The 18,351-nt window shown below is 45.2% G+C and overlaps 1 protein-coding gene across 12 annotated transcripts in view; it reads left to right on the forward strand.

Moving 5' to 3' along the window:
- dlg1b (discs large MAGUK scaffold protein 1b) overlaps positions 1–18,351 on the forward strand; it is a 100,311-nt gene that overhangs the window by 11,994 nt on the left and 69,966 nt on the right. For 7 of the 12 annotated variants that reach the window (XM_080907656.1, XM_080907660.1, XM_080907662.1 and 4 more), the window contains exons 3-4: positions 9,720–9,883; positions 14,143–14,214. In XM_080907656.1, coding sequence (XP_080763782.1) covers positions 9,720–9,883; positions 14,143–14,214 — 236 coding nt within the window. The remainder of the gene's footprint in view (positions 1–9,719; positions 9,884–14,142; positions 14,215–18,351) is intronic. The other 5 variants (XM_080907657.1, XM_080907666.1, XM_080907658.1 and 2 more) reach the window with 1 other exon arrangement.

The following is an 18,351-nucleotide window of genomic DNA, read 5'->3' on the forward strand; positions in this document are numbered from 1 at the left end:
AAATGAGTGGAGAACAATGGGGCGGGTGGTGGGGGGCACGGGGATGTCTGGCAGGGAGTTTTGGGTCCTGTGCAGGGAAGGATCTCACTAACCGACCCCCACTGAAGACCTGCAGGCATCACGTCCTCCACAGACAGAGTTGTACTTCCTCTTTGGGACGTCTAGACCAAAATACTTCATTTTGCTCTACAAGGGCCTGATATCCACTTCCAAGGACATTATGCTGCCACTGTGCTATCAAAATTTAAAACCAATGTCCTCATATGTGGATCTCAGGTAATTCTTTGTTTTGACATTCATCAGGTCCCAATCAGCCCAAATAGCAAAGGAAAAATAAATATGCATGCCATGAACGAGTTCGGGTCTTAGGAGGTTAAAGCTCTGTCATCCACAGCAGCGAGTGAGTTTGGACAGAGTCGAAGCTGCTGCAAAGAGGTGCGTTTGATTCATAACACAGCACAAAGGAAACGAGCAAGAAAATAAGTCAGTTTGTCCGGATTGTTTTGCTAATCTTCAGAAGGAAAATAGTCATTGCATGTAGCAGTCATGTTTGTGGAAGTAACGTTAGCATGTGTCACGTGACCTCGGCATCATACAGACTTCCTGTGACGTCGTCTGTGCAGCGCGATGAGGAAACCTCGTGTTAATGAATAAAACTACCGCCGTGGGTTTCAGTCGTTCTCCACTCTTCACGCCGTTTCCCGTTTTCCTGCGGTGCTTTAGCATCGGTCAGAGAATCTGCTCCACCTGCCGTTTGCCTTCATCAACCAATCACCTCTCATTCAAGCAGCTGCGGGCCAATGAAACGAGTGCCTGCATTTGAGCTGGAGTTTACATTTAGAAGCTGAACTCTGCCGTCGTGACTCATGACTTTAAATAATAATCACCTTCATCCGTCTGACTGACGCTGCCGAGCTTCTTCCCAAACTCCTTCCTCTGGCTCTGCGTGCCCGAGGCCTGGGCGTGTTTGTCACGCTCACCCTGACGTCCCAGCATCCCTGATGAAAAATAGATTTCTGCCACACAGTTTTCCAATCTGCCAACCCCCCCTTCACCAAAAGGAGACGTGTGCAGCAGGCCGAGCATGGTGTAATCCCTCTGTGGACACGACGATTACCCCCGGTCCATAATCCACCCCCCACCCCCGCCGCCGCTGATTTGCAGAGAGCGCGAGCCGCCAGCTTCAGTTTGTTTTCCTTCTCATTCTTTCTGTTCAGACCGGCTTGATTCCTCCGTCAGAAACAGATGGCGTCCCGCGAATCTTTTCAATTTAATAAATCAACATCGGGTTTTCAGCCCAGAAGATTTGGATGTTATTCTGCTCATTGCTGCCGCTCTGAACTCGGCTGCTTTTGGCTGCCCCAGAATTTAGGTTTCCAGCGCTGAAGGTCAAAACTGCGACTCATAATTATTATAATTAAACCAAGATATTCCCGCCTCAGAAAGGCTCAGGTGGAAGGAAAAGCATCCAACTTGTGTCACGTTATAAGATGTAAACTGTGGATTTTCTGAGTATTTCACAAACTGGAAAATGGAGCTTTGACAGACCAAAACTAAAGTAACTTAACCTACCAACCACTGTAGGTGAACCATGACAGTAGGACGGGGCAGCGAGATGTGCTGTAGTTTTTTTAAAGTCACTCGGACTCTAACATCAACATCACGTTCCCAACAACACTGCACGGAGTTTTGTTTCCTGGACTTTGAGTGGAAACATTTTAAATGCATCTTCTGTGTTTTATAACTGATGTGAGTTAACCCTTTAAGACCTTAAGAGCTTATCTTTATATTCTTTATATTCTTACATGCTGTGGAGCCATTTGTGGGAGTATTTTAAGTAGCTATACAGCAACACAACCGTTATAGCCCAAATTTTGATAATATGTCTGCATTAAGTCTATAATAACTACATAAATTGCAAGAAAGAGCAATAAACTACAGAAAAGTTAAAATCTTTTTTTTTTGTTTTGGTTTTTTTACACATATATTTCTATTTAGAGAAATTTTATCCCTCAAAACTGTAAATACAAAAAAGTTGCACAAAATAGTTTCTAACAACAGCAAGTTTATTTTGAGTGTTTTCATAGTTTTATTTTTGAGATACACCAATTTTTATAGACTGCAGGAAAAATAAATATTATAATGCAAATTTGCCAAAAAACAGCAACACAAATAAACTATTTCCAGCAGCGCAATGTGAGTTCTAAGCATCCCAGAAAATCATGAAGTCAACATGAGTTTTAAAAACACCAGTACAGGCTTATAAGGCCTCGAAGGTTAAAAAAACTGCGTCACTTCCGGTTCAGCCAGGTCATGGCGGACATGGGATAGTTCGGGCTGACGTCTGTTCCAACGTAGGAAATGTTTTGAACAGCTGATCGGATCAGCAAAGCGTGTTTCTGGAGTATTATGTTTTTGTTGCTAGAAGGGCTTTTTATGCTGTTTTTACAAAACTATATGTGGAAGGAAACCGTGACCGAGGACAAGCTGATGGCATAAGATGTAAGTACAACTCCTCCGGTTTCATATGCAACAAAATTTATTGCACTAGCTTACGTGGTTGCAGAGCTACCGGGATTTAAAAATAGTTACACAAAACGGAGCGTGCTGCTCCGACCGGCTTTAAAGGGTTAATGTCGGTTTGCTTTCATCTTTGCATTGATGATATTTTAGGTTCCCTCCAGGAAAAAGTGTTTATACGTTTGGTTTGATGTGCTGCTGTTTGTTAGCAGGAATAATGGAAACGATCGGAGTCATTGATCCGGGAATGTTTGGACAGATTGTGCCGTAGCAGGATTTGGCAACATCGGAGACCTGGTGTCCTCGCAGATGCAAAACAGCCTGAAATAAGAAATGTTTGTACAACTTTGAGTGAATGTGGAGCTGCTGAGCTGCTCCCGATCGCGTCGTTAGAAACACAGAGGAAACGTTTGCATCACCTCTCAGTTTATTGTGTGATAATTCTGCCCCTCCTTTGTTAAAGCCGTGAGGACCACACACTGAACACAGGAAATCTCCACGTCTTCATCTCCTCACACAGCTGCACATTTAACGTGTACGGTCATGTCTGTGAGTGCGTGAGTTTGTCCAAACCACGCCTTTATCGAAACCAGCTCGAGTCTGCTGATGTTTCTCAGCAGTCCGTTTGCAGGACCAGGTCTGCCTCAAGGATCCAGGCTCCTCTGATTGTGGTTGTTGTTGTTTGTGATTTGGGGAATAATTATGATGATGACGATGATGATGAAGCTTTATTTGTCACTTGCAGTTGCCTGCAGTGAAATCGGACCTCTTCAAACCAAACGTACATTACACAAACATCACGTCGGGTAGACGGGTCAGAACAGGTAGCATCAAGAAACACAATGAAATGTTCAACACAACAAATTCTGACTGAAGCTGTGATAATTCAGCAGGTTTAAGAGGCCTCGGGCTGCACAGAGACGTGGGAATAACACGGCGCCGGCTTCTGAAGACGTGACGATATGTTGAGTCAGATCAGTTTTAAGTGAAGCTTTTGATGTTGCATTTATAATCTGGACCTCTGCGATCCTCCCGACGTCACTCACAGAGGCCGCGGTCAGCGAGTCAGAGTTCATGGGATGAAGCACACGAACACCCAACGACGTTATTCGGAGCATCGTTATGAAACGTGAATCTGATTATTTCTCCTCAAAATCGAGCCCAGTTTCATCCTCTGGAAGCTGAGTGTTGTCGTTCCACTTGTAGCTGCACCGTCAGCTGAGGTGACGCTGAGGAGCTTACAGTGGTCACGAGGCAGCGCTCTTATTCTGAAACTACAGGAAGGTGTTTCTCCAGGTGAAATGTGAGTGTGGAGGTGCGTTTCTGTGTGCGATGGGAGAATCGAGTAGACACACAGATTCACATCACGATGTACAAACATGCTCGCAGTGTCATGTTCAGGCTTGTGAAACAGGTTGTTGTGGGTCGTTTTAAGAGTCGTGGTGTCGTTCCTGCAATCAGGAAACTTTTATGTGGCGTGTTTACTGTGCGTGGAACAGCTGAGAGACGCTCGCACACTGAACTACACGTTTGACGTGAGTCGTGTTTCACACACGTCCTCACACGTGCACGGCTTTGACGTTCAGCTGAGCAGCAAACCTGTTTGTTAGGCAGATGTGTGACACATTAAAGGAAAAACACCTGCCCACTCCACTGACACTGAGTGTTCATATCACAGACAGGCTCAAACCCCAAAATGTTTGGATGTTTATCAGTAAACACGAGCGGCTGCGGGAGAACAAAGGGACTTCTCATGATGTTAAAGCTGAAACGTATACAAGTGAGTTTTCAGGAGCACCTGAGACGAAACAGTTTGACTCCAGCGATCAGTCGTCGTCAGTATTTCATCAGGTTCATCTAATATTTATTTTCTCGTCTTTCTGTTTCTGCTGCAACAAAGCCGACCCTGGATCGGCGACTCTAAATCTGCATGTTGGTCTGCGGCTGTTTCCGGGCTCAGAGTGAGATTCATAAACCTGGAGATGAGTTAAAGCTCAGCTTTGGCGAGAAGGTTGCGAGGAAGGCGAGCGATGCCGTGACCAACAGCGGCGGCTGAGAGACTCGTGTAAACGTTTCCTTTGTTCTTCGTCGTTTTCAAAAAGACTTTCCAGCGTTCTGCTTTTGTTTGTAGTCGTCGGTGGGATTTAGATTAATCCGCGTCTGATCTGCACTGCTGACCTCTGCGAGCTCTGGGTGTGGCCAGTTCATGCCGCTGCAGTGTGGTCGTGCTGATGGCGACTGCAGTCTAAACAGGCGTGGTCTTTTCTTAGAGCGGACAACAGACGCTGCTGTGTCCGACTCGCTCTAACTGGCTAATGTGATCACAGTCACTGGGCCAGTTATCTGTCAGCTGGTTTTAATTAAATCCCAGTCCTGCAGGTCAGAAATGAGAGCTGAAGACGTCTGAGGAAACGTCCCACTGTGGATCTCAGACCTGTGGATTATGCACCGTGTACACGATTTATTAAACCTGATTAATAGATCAGTTTTTGCATTTAGGCCGATGATGTGCTGCTCTGCTTCCAGTCACCCAGAGTTCCTCTGCCGTCCTGCAGCCGTCGAGCATTTTAGTCTCGGTCAATAATTAAATGTGGAGAGAAAGTCTCGGGTAAAAACAAAACTAAGCATCATCTTTGTGGTTAAGCTGCTCGGGTTTGAAAAGTTTCATGTTTGACTGAAATCAGGGAGTCTCTGCTGTTTTTTACTCTTTTATTTAAAGTAATGATTTGGTGTTTAAATTCTGAACCTTTCTTTGATTCCTGCTTTTAAAAAATCCCAGATTGCTGCCGTGTTTCCAGGTTCAGGGTCTCTGCGGTTCCTTCGTCTTGCAGACTGTTTGACAGCCTCTGCTGTGACCGCAGAGGCTGTCAAACAGAAAGCTCTAAGTTGGGAAGCAGCTCGCTGGTTTCACTGTAAAACGATCTCCGAGTCTCCCACAATTCCACAGAGGTCTCTCTGTTATTGGGCATCAATTCAGCGCCGTGTTTAAGGTCGTCCCCCGAGGACAGACGGACTGACAGCAGGGAAACCAGCGCTCTCACGGTCAGGTGACCCCGGATCCTTTCATTTACTCGGGCTCAGTTTGCACTGCTTAAGTTTAAAGAATAAAAAAGCTGCATTAAACCCTTCAGTGAAAGAAGCAGCTTAAGCTGGTTTGAAGTGCAGGTCAGTGTGTGCTCTCGATTAGACCTGTTAGTCTCCTCAGTTTAACAGTTTGGTTCATTTACAGAAGTCTGGAAACTAAATACTCAGTGAACATCCGTGTATTCAGTGACGTGACCTCGATTACTTCTGGCTGTTAAATTGTCGCACGCTCTCGACCACTTTGTTGGACTATATAAACCAGCTCTTCTCCTGCTGTGTGCGTTTGCTTCCACTAACCTCTGCCCACCAAAGCCATGTTCACCAGAGAAGTCTTTGAAAGAGTCCCGAAGGTAAATATTTGGTGTTTGGAGCATAACTGTCAGGAAAAAGTGTTTTAAAACCATTTTTGAGACATAATCAGAAACTTTTAAAAGAATTTTCCCTGAAAATCTGATCAGTGACTGCACATGCTATTTACATCCCGGCACCAATGAAATTAAAGTTGCTGAGTGTGTGCTGCATGTCACAGCCTCTAGGGGGCGCTGGCTGGGAAAACAAAAGCAGACTTGACATTGAGCATCATTTCTGGTTTTTATTTCTCGTCATTCGTCTCCACATTTCATCGTTTAATCCTCTAGCCTGCTCATGGTGACCTCCACCTCCCTGTAATCCAACTTTGTCTTTCTATCTGTGTCTGTATTTGTTTAAATCTACGCTTTGTGCAGCATCTGGTCTCTGCAGGAGGAACTGCAACATGCTGCACACAGTGATGCAGGCCGGCGTTAAAATGTTATGATATCCTTCACTTTGTCGTCTTTAAAGGAACGGTCAGTAAATGTTATTTAGGTTAATAGAAAAAGTGAGTATGCTCATAAAAACAGATGCAACAGCATGTAGTTAAATCTGCCATTAAACTAATGCATCCACTAACAACTTATAATGAATCTGTTAAAAACACCGTCATGTTCCTCAGTCAGACTGGAGTACCTCAGCCTGGAGGAACACAGTGCTACGGCCTCTCCCAGAGGAAAGAAAGCTGGATTTTTATCAGCCGGCAGTCTGCTGACATCGACTGGTGGAGGTTTTATCCTCTAACTTTAACTTCTCTCATTTCCAGCTCATGATTTTGATTCTTGAACTTGAGCTTTGCATGATTTTTTCCGCTAAGAATAATCCTTCTTTGTCTCAGTTCATTCCTCCTCCGACTGAAACAAGCTCCCTCTGCTCCACTCTGTGAGGAGGTGCACATCTGCTGCACTCTTCAGGATTATTTCACTCATCAATAACTTCTGTGTATTGGTCTGTTATCTTGTAACGATGTAACCTACCCCGGTGTTGATGCCGGTGTGTGGTGGTCGCATCCTGGTGGTTTAGAAACAAACCAAACGCTGCAGCTTCGTCCCTCTGGCGTCCTCGCTGTTTGTCGTGGTTTCCTCACATCCTTTCTGATAGTTCCCAAGAATTACTGAGCAGGCCCGTCACAGGCGCTGCGTTGAGACGACGTGTAGTTATTCTTCCAGGGAGGTGTCGGCCTGCGGCTAATGACGTGTCCGCAGCGTGGATTTATCACAGAGTGTCAATCGCACAGCTTATGACTGTGGGGCTCAGTATCAGCAGATATCCAAAGCTAAAGTGTCTGTACGCTAGCTGAGCTTAAAGTCTGGATGGATCTCCACCGTCAAGTCTTTCACTAAGTACCAAAGGTGTCACTGGTAAAACGGTCAGTGGGCTTCACCCTGTGGGGTCACGAGTGTGGGAGCCTGATGGGATCCAGCTGCTGCTGAGACTCTTCAGTTCGGGGCCAGGATGCTGCAGACGAACAGAGTTCACACAGTTGTGGAAACAAAGAGGCGACTTTGTATTTTTAGTTCTTGCATCAGCTTCTGCGCTGATATCTGAGGCTATTTTCAGTCATCAAAGGCTTTTACAGAAGCTGCAGTCAGAGAAAATCACAGCGCTCTCCTGCACTGATGTTGGCTCCATGTTGTTCTCAGTCATGTGACCGACCGGCCCACGAAGCACACCTGATGATAAATGTGATAATTCAGCCCGGTTCAGGGTGAGTCTGCAGGTTAGAGACGTTGCAGCTCCACGTGGCACTGCTGGTAGCCATGGTAGAGGCTTTTATTGTGAAAGAGCAGAGCATAGGAAGCCCCTGAGTGCTCAGAAAGAACGTAGTTTAGTTTGGACTGTTACAAAGCAGATAACACCGTCATTAAAGGCTGCAGAGGCAAAGAGTCCAGAGGCTGAGAAAACAGTGGGCAGGTTGAAAGAATAAAAGTTTTGATGTTTGTCTGTGAAAAGCAGTCGTGTTTCTTTGTGCTGGGAAAGCAGAGAAAGGTCTGTGGGGGTGGGTCAGGATGCAGGTGGGTTGCAGTGGGTAAGATGGCGAGCAGAGCTGGAAGTTTGAAGGTGATCCGCTGCCTGTCGACAGGCGACGGTCTGCAGAGGTGGAGCCGGAGCAGCTTTTATTTGATTGGTTCGGATTGTAAATGTGGACCCAATGAAAGTTTCCAGTGGGTGTAAAAGTAGGAGACTTTATGGCGGAGCGGCTTTTTGTTTTATTTATAGCACTCGATGTGCCAAAGCTCCAAAATAGAGGCTGTAAAGCCTCCAGGAGCCCGGAGGATGTTTGGGATTCCTCATTAGTCATGATTCTGCTTCCTCGGATCGATCCAGGCGCTGCACTCGTTTTACATTTTTACTGAGCTCGGTACTTTCTGAGGTCGTTAGAAATCTGTGTGGAAAGGGTTAACAGGCAGCGAGACGCCGCTGCGGGCTGACGGCGGGGAGTGCCAGAGATTTAAAGGCCAGTGGTCATCCCGAGGAGTTGTTGAAGTGGTGATCTGACGGTTTAGGGGGAAACATCTGTGCCGGCTGGGCGGTCAGCTGCCACGGCGAGCCAAAGAAAGCCCGCTTATTTTAGATCCGCTCGCTGTGAGCGTGTTTCGGGATGTAAAAAAAGCTCGCTGGATGCGGCTGCCAGGGCGAAGCTTTTTATAATAACAGCCTACTGTAAACATCTGAACGTGGAGTCATGATATCAATCACGCCGTCAGTCGCTGTTAGTCCCTCGCTGCAGCAGTTTGACCTGCTGAGCTCAAACCGAGGAGGTCAAAGCTTCATTATTTGAGCGACGTGCTTCAGCTTGTGGCCTCATCAGGAACGTCTGCATATAATAAAACAACCAATCATAAGCATCCATACAGTGTGGCAGAAGCATGTACGGCTGAGTATGATAGCTCAGGTTAAAGTCAGCCATCGTCCCTGGAGACGATTCATAGTTCTTTAAAAACAGGACAGACCTGCTCGAACACTCACAGAGATGCAGGTGCTTTATTTTGAAAAGCTCTGCTTTAAAACTCCTGATCTGTCTGATTCTTTTACTCCTGCTTTAACAGTGAAATGAGTCACTGTGCAGGAAGATTTCCATCTGAGATTCAGTGTTTTTTGTTTGCTTTATTCTTCATTTCTCTGAATGTGACAGGTGTGTATCAGGTGACTCACCTGTGGAAACCTGATCCTGACCTATAAATGAAAGCGTGAGCAGCATTTTCTTTAATCTGTTTTAAAAGTTTTTAATGGCAGAGGAAAACCTCCAAACGTGTCACGTGCTGTACTTTTACTGAACGTTAATGTCGGCCTGATGAAGCAGTTTCCTGTGTGTCGCCTCCGCCTCGAACAAAACCCGCGGTCGTGACCCCGACGAGTGTCAGGTCGGTGTTTGTCCTCCACTCTGGCCTCCCTCGCCTGCTCCGTGAGCTCTGAGCTCAGCGAATTAGATTTTTAAGTGAAGAAATACTCAAATCTAAAATGTTTTATGAGACGGGAACCTTTCACTTCTTATCAAAGCTTTTATTGTGAAAAATTAGTAATGGAAACTGATCAGATTTCAGCTTAATTCTGATTAAATAAAATATATTTCTACTCTAATTACACCTGCGACCTGCGCCAGGGAGAGCAAAGGACGTGCAAGCTGTTAGACAGGAAATGACAAAATAGACGGAGCCTTCAAAATAAGAGCGAGGGAGGAGTCTACCAGTCAAAGACAAATAAAATAAGTGAAGCTGAAAACGACTCCATTACCAATTGCGTGTCTCTCTGTGTCCTCGCAGATATCCAGGAGTTTTACGAAGTGACCTTATTGGACAGTCAGAGATGGGTGGAGTCTTCCAAGGGGGCGGACCCCATGGCGCCCGTCAACCTATGGGACTTCTCCAGCCTTCAAAGTACAACGGTGACCTCGGACACGCTGCCCAGCCTTAGCACCAGCATCGAGGTAAGAACTCCAGCTGCTGACAGCTGCCGCTCCGCCTGTCAGGACAGGAAGTGCCACCAACACTCGGGTTCTTTTTCCTGCTTCCTGCTGCTCTGTAGCAGAGACGCCGACCGTTGGTTAAAAATAGAAAACGGTAAAAATAGATCAAACCTTTCAGACCTCGCAGGATGAAAAATGAAGCTGCATTTGATTTGCAAAGCAGCTCGATGGACAAACTGACGCCATCTGTTCCCCGCTCGCACTAAACGAGGAAAAGCAGGATTCCCGCCAGCGCCGGCTCCTCGACGGGTACAAACGGGTCGAACTCCTGGTCACAGCGTGTTTGGTTTGATTAGTTTGGGCTGATGAGCAACTTGTTTCACTGCAGCAATAATATTTCTGCTTGGGGCCTCATTAAGTGTCGGTTTTCTTCCTTCAAAAGAAAATTCACAAAAACTGTGATGAGACTGTTTTATCCAGAACGTTAAAATTACAGGAGCTGAAATACAGTTTTGTGCTTCTGATTTCCAAAACCCTGAAACGCATAAATGCATCTTTAGCTCACGCTACGCTGAGCGGTTGTGGTCGGTCGTCTCCTAAAGGCCAAGAAAACCCCTCAGTCAGTGTGTGGATGCCATCTGTTATCACTCCTCCTGCTCTTATTTTGAAATAAGAGCTGGATCTTCCTGTCTTGTTTACCAGTTACAGCAGCCATGTCTTGGTATTTCCTGGCAGTGACAGAAACAGTCATCACTCATACATGAGAGATTTAAAAATAGAGAATGACACGGTGGTGTTTTGGCGTTCGTAACTGGAGAAGCCAAAATGAAACCTTTTCTTTCCTGTTTACTTTTCTGGACTTTTTTAAAATATAGACGTAACCACAGTGATGTCACCCTTTGGTTTTGTCCTCAGTCTTAGCAGTTTGGCTGCCACCATGTTGGTTTGTTTGGAGCCAGTAGTGAACATGTAGGTAGTTAAATGCTCAGTTACCTGGTAATGCTAGCAAGCATGCATTCAGAGACATGGAGTGGTGCTAATTAATGCTAACATCCAATTTAAATTGTTACATTTCATTAAATCTGGAAGTCAGACTTCTTGGACGGTCTGTTAGTGCCGTAACCTCACTGTTGGTCAGATGATGTCATTAAAACAGTCCAGAATACCAGCTCAAGCCTGGGAGCCAGCTAGCAGCTACAACCACCTGTGTCGCCATTCACCTGTCAAAGAGGCCACGCCCCTGAAACTACAAACTGTAAACCCTTAAACGGCTCTGGAGACCAAAGCGGTTTCCGTATCCGGCTGTGAACTTTTTATTTAAAAAGTCTGTGGGAACTCACTCGCTGCCGGAGCCTCTGGTGGACATTGGAGGAACTGCACGTTTTCTTTTGATCATGAATTAAATGTTAACTTAATTTTTCATGTTTCAAATGAACTTTTAGTAATTATGTTCTGCAGAATTCGTTCGGCAGCACTTTCCTAGTTTGTGCTGTTTTTAACATTTGGCATTTCTTCTTAGCTGCTCTCACATGTTAACTAAAAACATGTAATCACTGCGCCATCTGGTGGTACAAATTGGTATTGAACAAAATGAAAGTCGCGATTCAGCCTGAGCTTCTGTTTCACGCTGTGCGCAGGTGTGTTGGACATAAATCTGGAGCGGCGTTTCTTCACCTTGAGTTTAAATGATGTTAAAACAGAAACTCTACCAAAGTGCTTTTAAATGTTTGACTGGGTCTGATTTTCAGCCATGAGAGCAACTGTTCAGTTTCTCTCTGCTGTACGTGACCGTGCGCCTCCGCAGCAGCTTTGAGCTAAAACACGACGTTTGTGTTGGAGGACACGATGGCGTCAGATGTCCTTCACTAGTCCACAGGACAGTGATGATGATGATGAAGATTTAGATCAGCAGCCTGAGGAAGAACAAACTTCATGAGTTGTGCAGTTGTGTGTTTAACCTCAGGTGTGGTTTTGTGCTTCTGACTTCCTGATGACATGTTTGAGGGGCCGTGTGTGTGTGTGTGTGTGTGAGTGAGTGAGGGGAAAGCAAAGATCAACTGTTTCCCTCCACCTGATTTTTATCTAAACTGTCATCAGTTACACTTCATCACCATCTGGCAGTTTGGTTACGTCAGTAATTTATTGATTGTTTGGTTATAAAACGACCAGAAAACATTAAAACTGATCCCTCGTTAGTCCCTGAATCAAAGCGAACGCATTAATGTTCGAAAATCCAAACGACGTTCAGTTTCAGGGAAAAAACAAACGATTGTTGTTGTCTGATGTTTTTAAACACGCATCTCAACAAGAAAACAAACAGAAATAATGTTGAACATCAAACTGTTATTGATTGGAAATCCACAGATTTAAGTTACACTTTCTATAATATAAGAAGAACAAATCTCCTCCAGTTTCCAGTTTTGTGCTGATCTGATGTAAACCTTTGTGAGGACGTTTAAACTTCTCACTTGAAAAACAGTCCGAGGTCACCGACGCTGAGATTTCACTCTCGTGTTGATCTCACAGTTGATCAAAGACATCATTGATCAGTTTATTATTGGAGTTATTTTACCTGCAGAATGAATCTGTGTGTGTGCAGACCTGCTGCTCAACCCTCAAACTACAACTTGGTTTATTCCAGATGTTGTGAAGTTCCAGAGTCAATGCAGCACATCAACAGTCTGTAACAAACATCAGAAATACAACAGAGCAGCTCGATAAAATGTAACGTCACAGAACAGAAGATAAAATCGCACAAAACCAAATCAAATGGGACAAAAAGTCAAATAAAATAAAGACTCGCTGAAAGTAGAACTCATGGAAAATGTTCAGTTTAGTAGAAAAAGTGACTCTGCAGGTAAAACGGGGGAAAAAGACAGAGTGAAAGTGGTGACTGATGTTTTAGTTTTCTGACGTCTTATAATTTGAAACAATCGATTGATTATTGGTAAAAGTGAGAGATTAATGCCAGCGATCTCCATCAGTCTGCACGCTTCACATGCTTTTAAAGTTATTTTCAGTAAAGTTTCTGTTTTCTCTTCCTGAAAAACGAGAGCAGAGGCGGCAGGTTGTTTGTTTGGTGCTTTAAATCCTCAGCTGAGCTTCCGTCTGCGGCACAAACACGTCTCCAAGATGTGATTCGCGACGTTGTGGTGAACGCCAACATGTGAAACGTGAAAGCCGGCGATTCTGTTAGTGAAACGAAAACGGAGCAGTCTGCCTCCTCTGCTTCTTTCATTCGCTCTAATCCCGTGTTTTCATAATAGCAGATGGGATCAGCCAGAAATTGGAGTATAATCCAGAAAATGTTATTTTGTGTCTTTGTATGAGATTGTTTTTTTGGGAGGGGGTTAAAGCTAAAGTCTGCAGAGGTTGCCGTGGCAAACAGCTGGAGTCTGGATGTAATGCATCATTATTCCCGTGCTGTGCACTCGGGCAGGTGGACGGAGACGTTCGTCCGCTCGCGGCTGGCCTGAGGTTAGCGTTCAGGGTTGCGGGGCAGCTGATGCACGCTCAGGATTTACTCTGACGCTCGCTATGTGAGTGAGCGGCACATCCAGGTTAAGTGGAGGTTACGGTTCTCATCCGATGGAGCTGGCCAACCGTTCCTCTCTTCAGGCAAAGCTAAGCCTGCACTTCCTGAGTGAGGCATCGGGCTTCTCGCTTTGAGGAAGACAAAGGAAAATGTCTGAATTTAAAAATGACACGAGAAGCTTCTCCAGAACGTCTTTCACCTGCTTGTCTGTTTGCTCCCGCCTGATCCAGTCCGTTTGTTGTGTGAGGAGCTTTTCCAGAGCCGGACTGAGCTCGTTCATCCTGGTTTTTCAGTCCTGTGCTTTCAGCTGTCCAGGACCCGGGTTTGGGTCACATGGGTGTAAAGGTGAGCTGGTTGTTTGATCAGTACTCCATCTGTATCCTCTGGAGCCAATAAACTGGCTCCTTATTTTCAGAACAGGTCGAACGTGACAGCCATAATGACCCCGGGAGTTTTCTGCCAGCCACCATAACACGCTGCTGCAGGTGGGGACTCGTGTCAGTGAGAGCACAGCTGGTTGGGTTTCAGTCCTTTGCAGATGCATGAACGGAGGCAAACATGCGTCAGTGTGAGGTGGACATATTTCAGCAGTCAGAGATGGAGGGCGGGACGTACGCATCATGTTTAGATCGGAGCACAAACCTGACGTTGGCTGAGATGTTTCAACCTGCTGTGTTGTTTGATTGAATGCTTTTCTTCTTCTTTCCTCTTTTTCCCGACTGTAAATGCTCATGCTCCCCCGTAGGACTCCCCCCTCCTAAACGAAATCCTCCACACGTTGGCGCAGGCCAAGCGCCCGCCTGGCCGTGACGGACAAGTAAGTACTGCCTGCTGTTGGTGGGAGGGGCTGTCGGTGTCGTCCACCTTCGCCGCATGTCCCATCCAGTCCTCGTGTGCTTTTTTTGGGCCATCGGAGGGGTGGGGGTCAGGGGTCAGGTTCGCCCAGACGGCCTCAACGTGTCGCTTTGAGTCGTTCTGATCTGAGTTTGGATGAAAGTGGAACCAGAGCTGAAGTCTGAGGGTTGTTTTTAACACTGATCAATAAAACAAACTCGCAGCTCTCACCGAGGAGCCGTGGCTTCATGGTCGGCGTGTGAGCTGAACTCTGACCTGACGCTGCGCTCCTCCAGTTTTCATCCTCCATCTTCACGTCTGGTCTCAGTGTTTAAATATTTCTGTCAGCAGGAACGCGGCGGCACGTCGAGGCTGTCTGTGCTGTGTTCAGGGGTCGTGGGTTCATCGTGCTTCATTCGTTTTGGTTCATGTTGTCGGGTCTGAACGGTACACCTCCGGTCCTCAGAGCTGCACACACAGACACACAGCTGTCACTGATGTGGTAAAAACTTTATTAACTGATTTACACGAACGACTTTTCGTCGAGTGAGTCTTCAGTCGTTTAGAGTTTACGCATCGAATCAGGTGTGACGAGCTTTTCTTTTCACGCTGTGACCATAAATGGAAAACGAGACACCATGTTTCACATGAAAACATCACAGCTAGCTAATAGATGCATGTGAGCTGTTATTCTGCAGTTATGAGCTTTGAGAACAGTTGGTGCTCAAAGGCTTCACTTTACTGGAACAACAAACCTAAAATGTAACCAGTGTTTCCAAAACAAGCTGTAAATCAAAGTTAAAGTGATATTAAAATCATTTAAAGTGTTAAACGTGGATTAAAACTGGCCGAGGGTCTCAAACTGAAGCCAGATGAAATAGATTCATTTACCCACAGCACAATAGAAACACAGTAGATTTAATAGAGCTGTTCACAGCAGCAGTAAATGTGTTTAAGAACATTTTACTGATGCTTTTAATCTCTTTAAATGATGCAGATTAAAAATTCACTTTAAGCTCAGGATACGGCAGCAGAAGTTTGTTCGTTAGCGCCGTGCAGATGTTAGTTCCTGATTTCAGCTCTGCAGCACGGTTTCATTTACATTCAAGTCCAAATGAATCTGAAATTGAAGTGAAACTCTTCGATCAGTTCATGTTTATTGTTTTTGATTGAATTTCACTTCCTTATTTTATCCAAACTGAGCAAATAGACGTTCAAACTTCACTCAATTCATGTCAGCATGTCTCAGATATCAGCTGATTAAAAAGTAGTGTTTGAAATGGGTCAACTTTACATTTTGAGCTGTTAGTGAGAGAGTCTGTTAAAAAACACCGGGTATGACCCTGCAGCCAGGCTGAGAGCCTGCCTGCTCCTGACCCCTGAGTCTGCATGTGTGGAGCTTTTATTGTGAAGGAGCCTTGCGAGGCCTCCCCCGGACAGACTGGAGCTGTACTGGCGTTCAGCACCTTCGTGGTGGTGGTTCGTGTGGATTTCAGTTCAGGTTTCCGTGAGGCTTCGGTCCTGCGCCGCCTCTTCAGGCTCCTGTGTGTCTCGTGCTGCTTTCAAATACCATCCTCATGTGTTTCTCAGTGTTGTACGTTTCTGAGCGTCGCAGCTCGTCCGGGGGACTTTCTGACCTCACATTGCTGTGACCCACTTATGCAAAATCTACCTGCGAAGCTTCGTCCATAAGCAAACATTATTCACCACAAGGCAGCAGCGGCTCAGAGCCTCGGCCTGGAAAGAGTTAATAATTCACACAACATGAAGCTGTGGTCTGAGGCTGCTGCTGCTCAGTGAGTCAAACCATCTATCAAGGCTCAGCTCCCTTTTTATCCCACATTGTTTCACTGTCGTCAGGCTGCAGGTGGAGAACACCTGCTGACAGGTGAGGCTTCTCAGCTGCAGTGGAAACAGACTGTATAAAACAGATGGACGTAGCGTCGTCACCTGTTTGTTAGTGAAGTCACTGAAGGGTACTGTATGCTCATTGGTGAATGACTTTCAGTCACAAGTTGTTAGCCAATGAGCATCTCCCTCTTTGTCATTTTTTACAAACTCTAATGGGAACAACACAATCAACACTGTTGCGTTTAATGACACCTGAAAGCAGCGACTGAGACCATGAACTCATCAGGATCAGATGATCAGGCTGGAGGGTCAGAGGAGGCGCCACCTGCTGGACATTCAGAAGAATGCACTGGCTTCATTTTGCACAGCTGGAAACTGCATCCATCTTTTATTTACAGTCTGTAGTCGGAACCCACAGAGCCACAGCATCATCGCAGGAAGAGGCGGAGACTTGGACACGGACGAACTGTGAACGCGTCCTGTAAGATGCTCATCGACCAATTAAAAAACCTGCTGTGTACCTGGTGAGCAGGTGGTGAACAAGTAGTGTTTCAGAGGCGCTCACATCATCTCGACTTTACCTGAAATGTTTCCACAGTGCTGAAGCTGCTTGGGCAGCCGTGCAGAGAGCAGAACAACCAGCAAAGCTTTTCACTCTGACTTTAACTGATAACGCTCGTGATGTGTGACGACCACGGCGCTGTGAGCGGTTTGAGATGTCCACACCTGAGGCAGGTGCTGCTTCTCTGCAGCTTCTCTGCAGGGTTAAACTGTTCTTTTCATGTTACTGTGAAACAAAAGTCCAGTGCTAAACACAGTTGTGGGTCACAGCAGCTCGATAAAGGTTTTTTAAACTTTTCTGCAGTGAATTATCAGAAACGGGTCAAACATGCAGGCATGCTTCTCCCTGCTGCTGCGCGCAGACGTTAAACTGCTGCAGCTCATTTAAACTCCGATCGATCGCTCTGATGCTCTCAGCTGCTTGGAGAACAAGTACAAAAGCACTAATAACTATTTCTCTTCAGGGCAAACGAGCTCATCACTTTAATGTAAAGCCCGGCAAACTGTTCTGTGGAAAACGCCACTCGCATCACTTCCTGTTCTGTGTTAATGTCGAGGTGTGAAACACGCCATATGATGATGATGACACGCATGAGACGCGACGCAGCTACATGACGGATTCATGGAGCTGTGAAAGATTCCCACCTGCCAAACGCCCACGCTGCCCCATCTCCTCCTCCCCCTGCTCCTGCTGAGAGGGACACTGCTCCTCCTCCTCCACCTCCACGAGCATTTGGCGTTGAGTCATACATGTCATCAGCAGCAGTTAGCGTGTTTTCAAACCTCAAGAGGAAAAGCCGAGGCACAGTCTGACTCAGACAAGATGAGTTTGTGGTCTATTATTGAGTAGGACGTCACAGCGCTTCAGGGACACTTTAAAACACACTGATGGTTACAGCGCAGCCACCAGTCCGTAATCCAGTTAGCCGATTGATAGAAAAATTACTCATGAATCCTTTTTATGTAAAAATGTCAGACATACTGCTGTTTCAGCTGTTTGTTTAATGTAGAAAATATCAGGGAATAGTCACATATCATATCAGTCACTATTTCACATGATTATTTGAAGAAATAACTGTTTTATTCTATCAAGTTGAAATTTATCTATAATCAAGTCTTTTTAGAGTCATGTTGCACTTGTAATAAAACTGTATTATTCACTGGTAAGTACAAACTAATTTCAGCCCAGATCGTCATCTGCAGATATCATTCATGCCTGAGTGCTCAGAACCTGCCATTTAGAACCTGCAGGGGAGAAAAATAATAATTGTAATGATTTCAATCACATGACATTTACGTCATATTTGCATCAAAACTGTTTTGGTTTTGGTTAAAAGTACAATACCTGATGGCAAATGTAATTACTGAAAGGTAAAAATACTTGACTCAGTTCTTTATTACAGAATAAATTCATATTTTAATTAGTGTAAATTTATAATATGATAAATAATTAACTACATAATTTAAGCTGCTCCAAAATGTATTATTTAATGTCTTTGTTTATTTTTTTAAGTGTTAATAAATACGCTGGTCTGCAATTACGCAATCATTACAGTACAGGTATTTAGTGTTGCATTCAGATACACTCTGAAACTATTTTTCCAGTCAAAACGCGTTTGATTGATCGGTTTAAAGTGAAAACTTGACTGGATAAAATTATATTAATAATTTCTATCTCCTGTAACCTCGCTAACAAACAATACAATAC

This window comes from Rhamphochromis sp. 'chilingali' (assembly GCF_963969265.1).
Source record: "Rhamphochromis sp. 'chilingali' genome assembly, chromosome: 16".
Classification (NCBI taxonomy): domain Eukaryota; kingdom Metazoa; phylum Chordata; class Actinopteri; order Cichliformes; family Cichlidae; genus Rhamphochromis; species Rhamphochromis sp. 'chilingali'.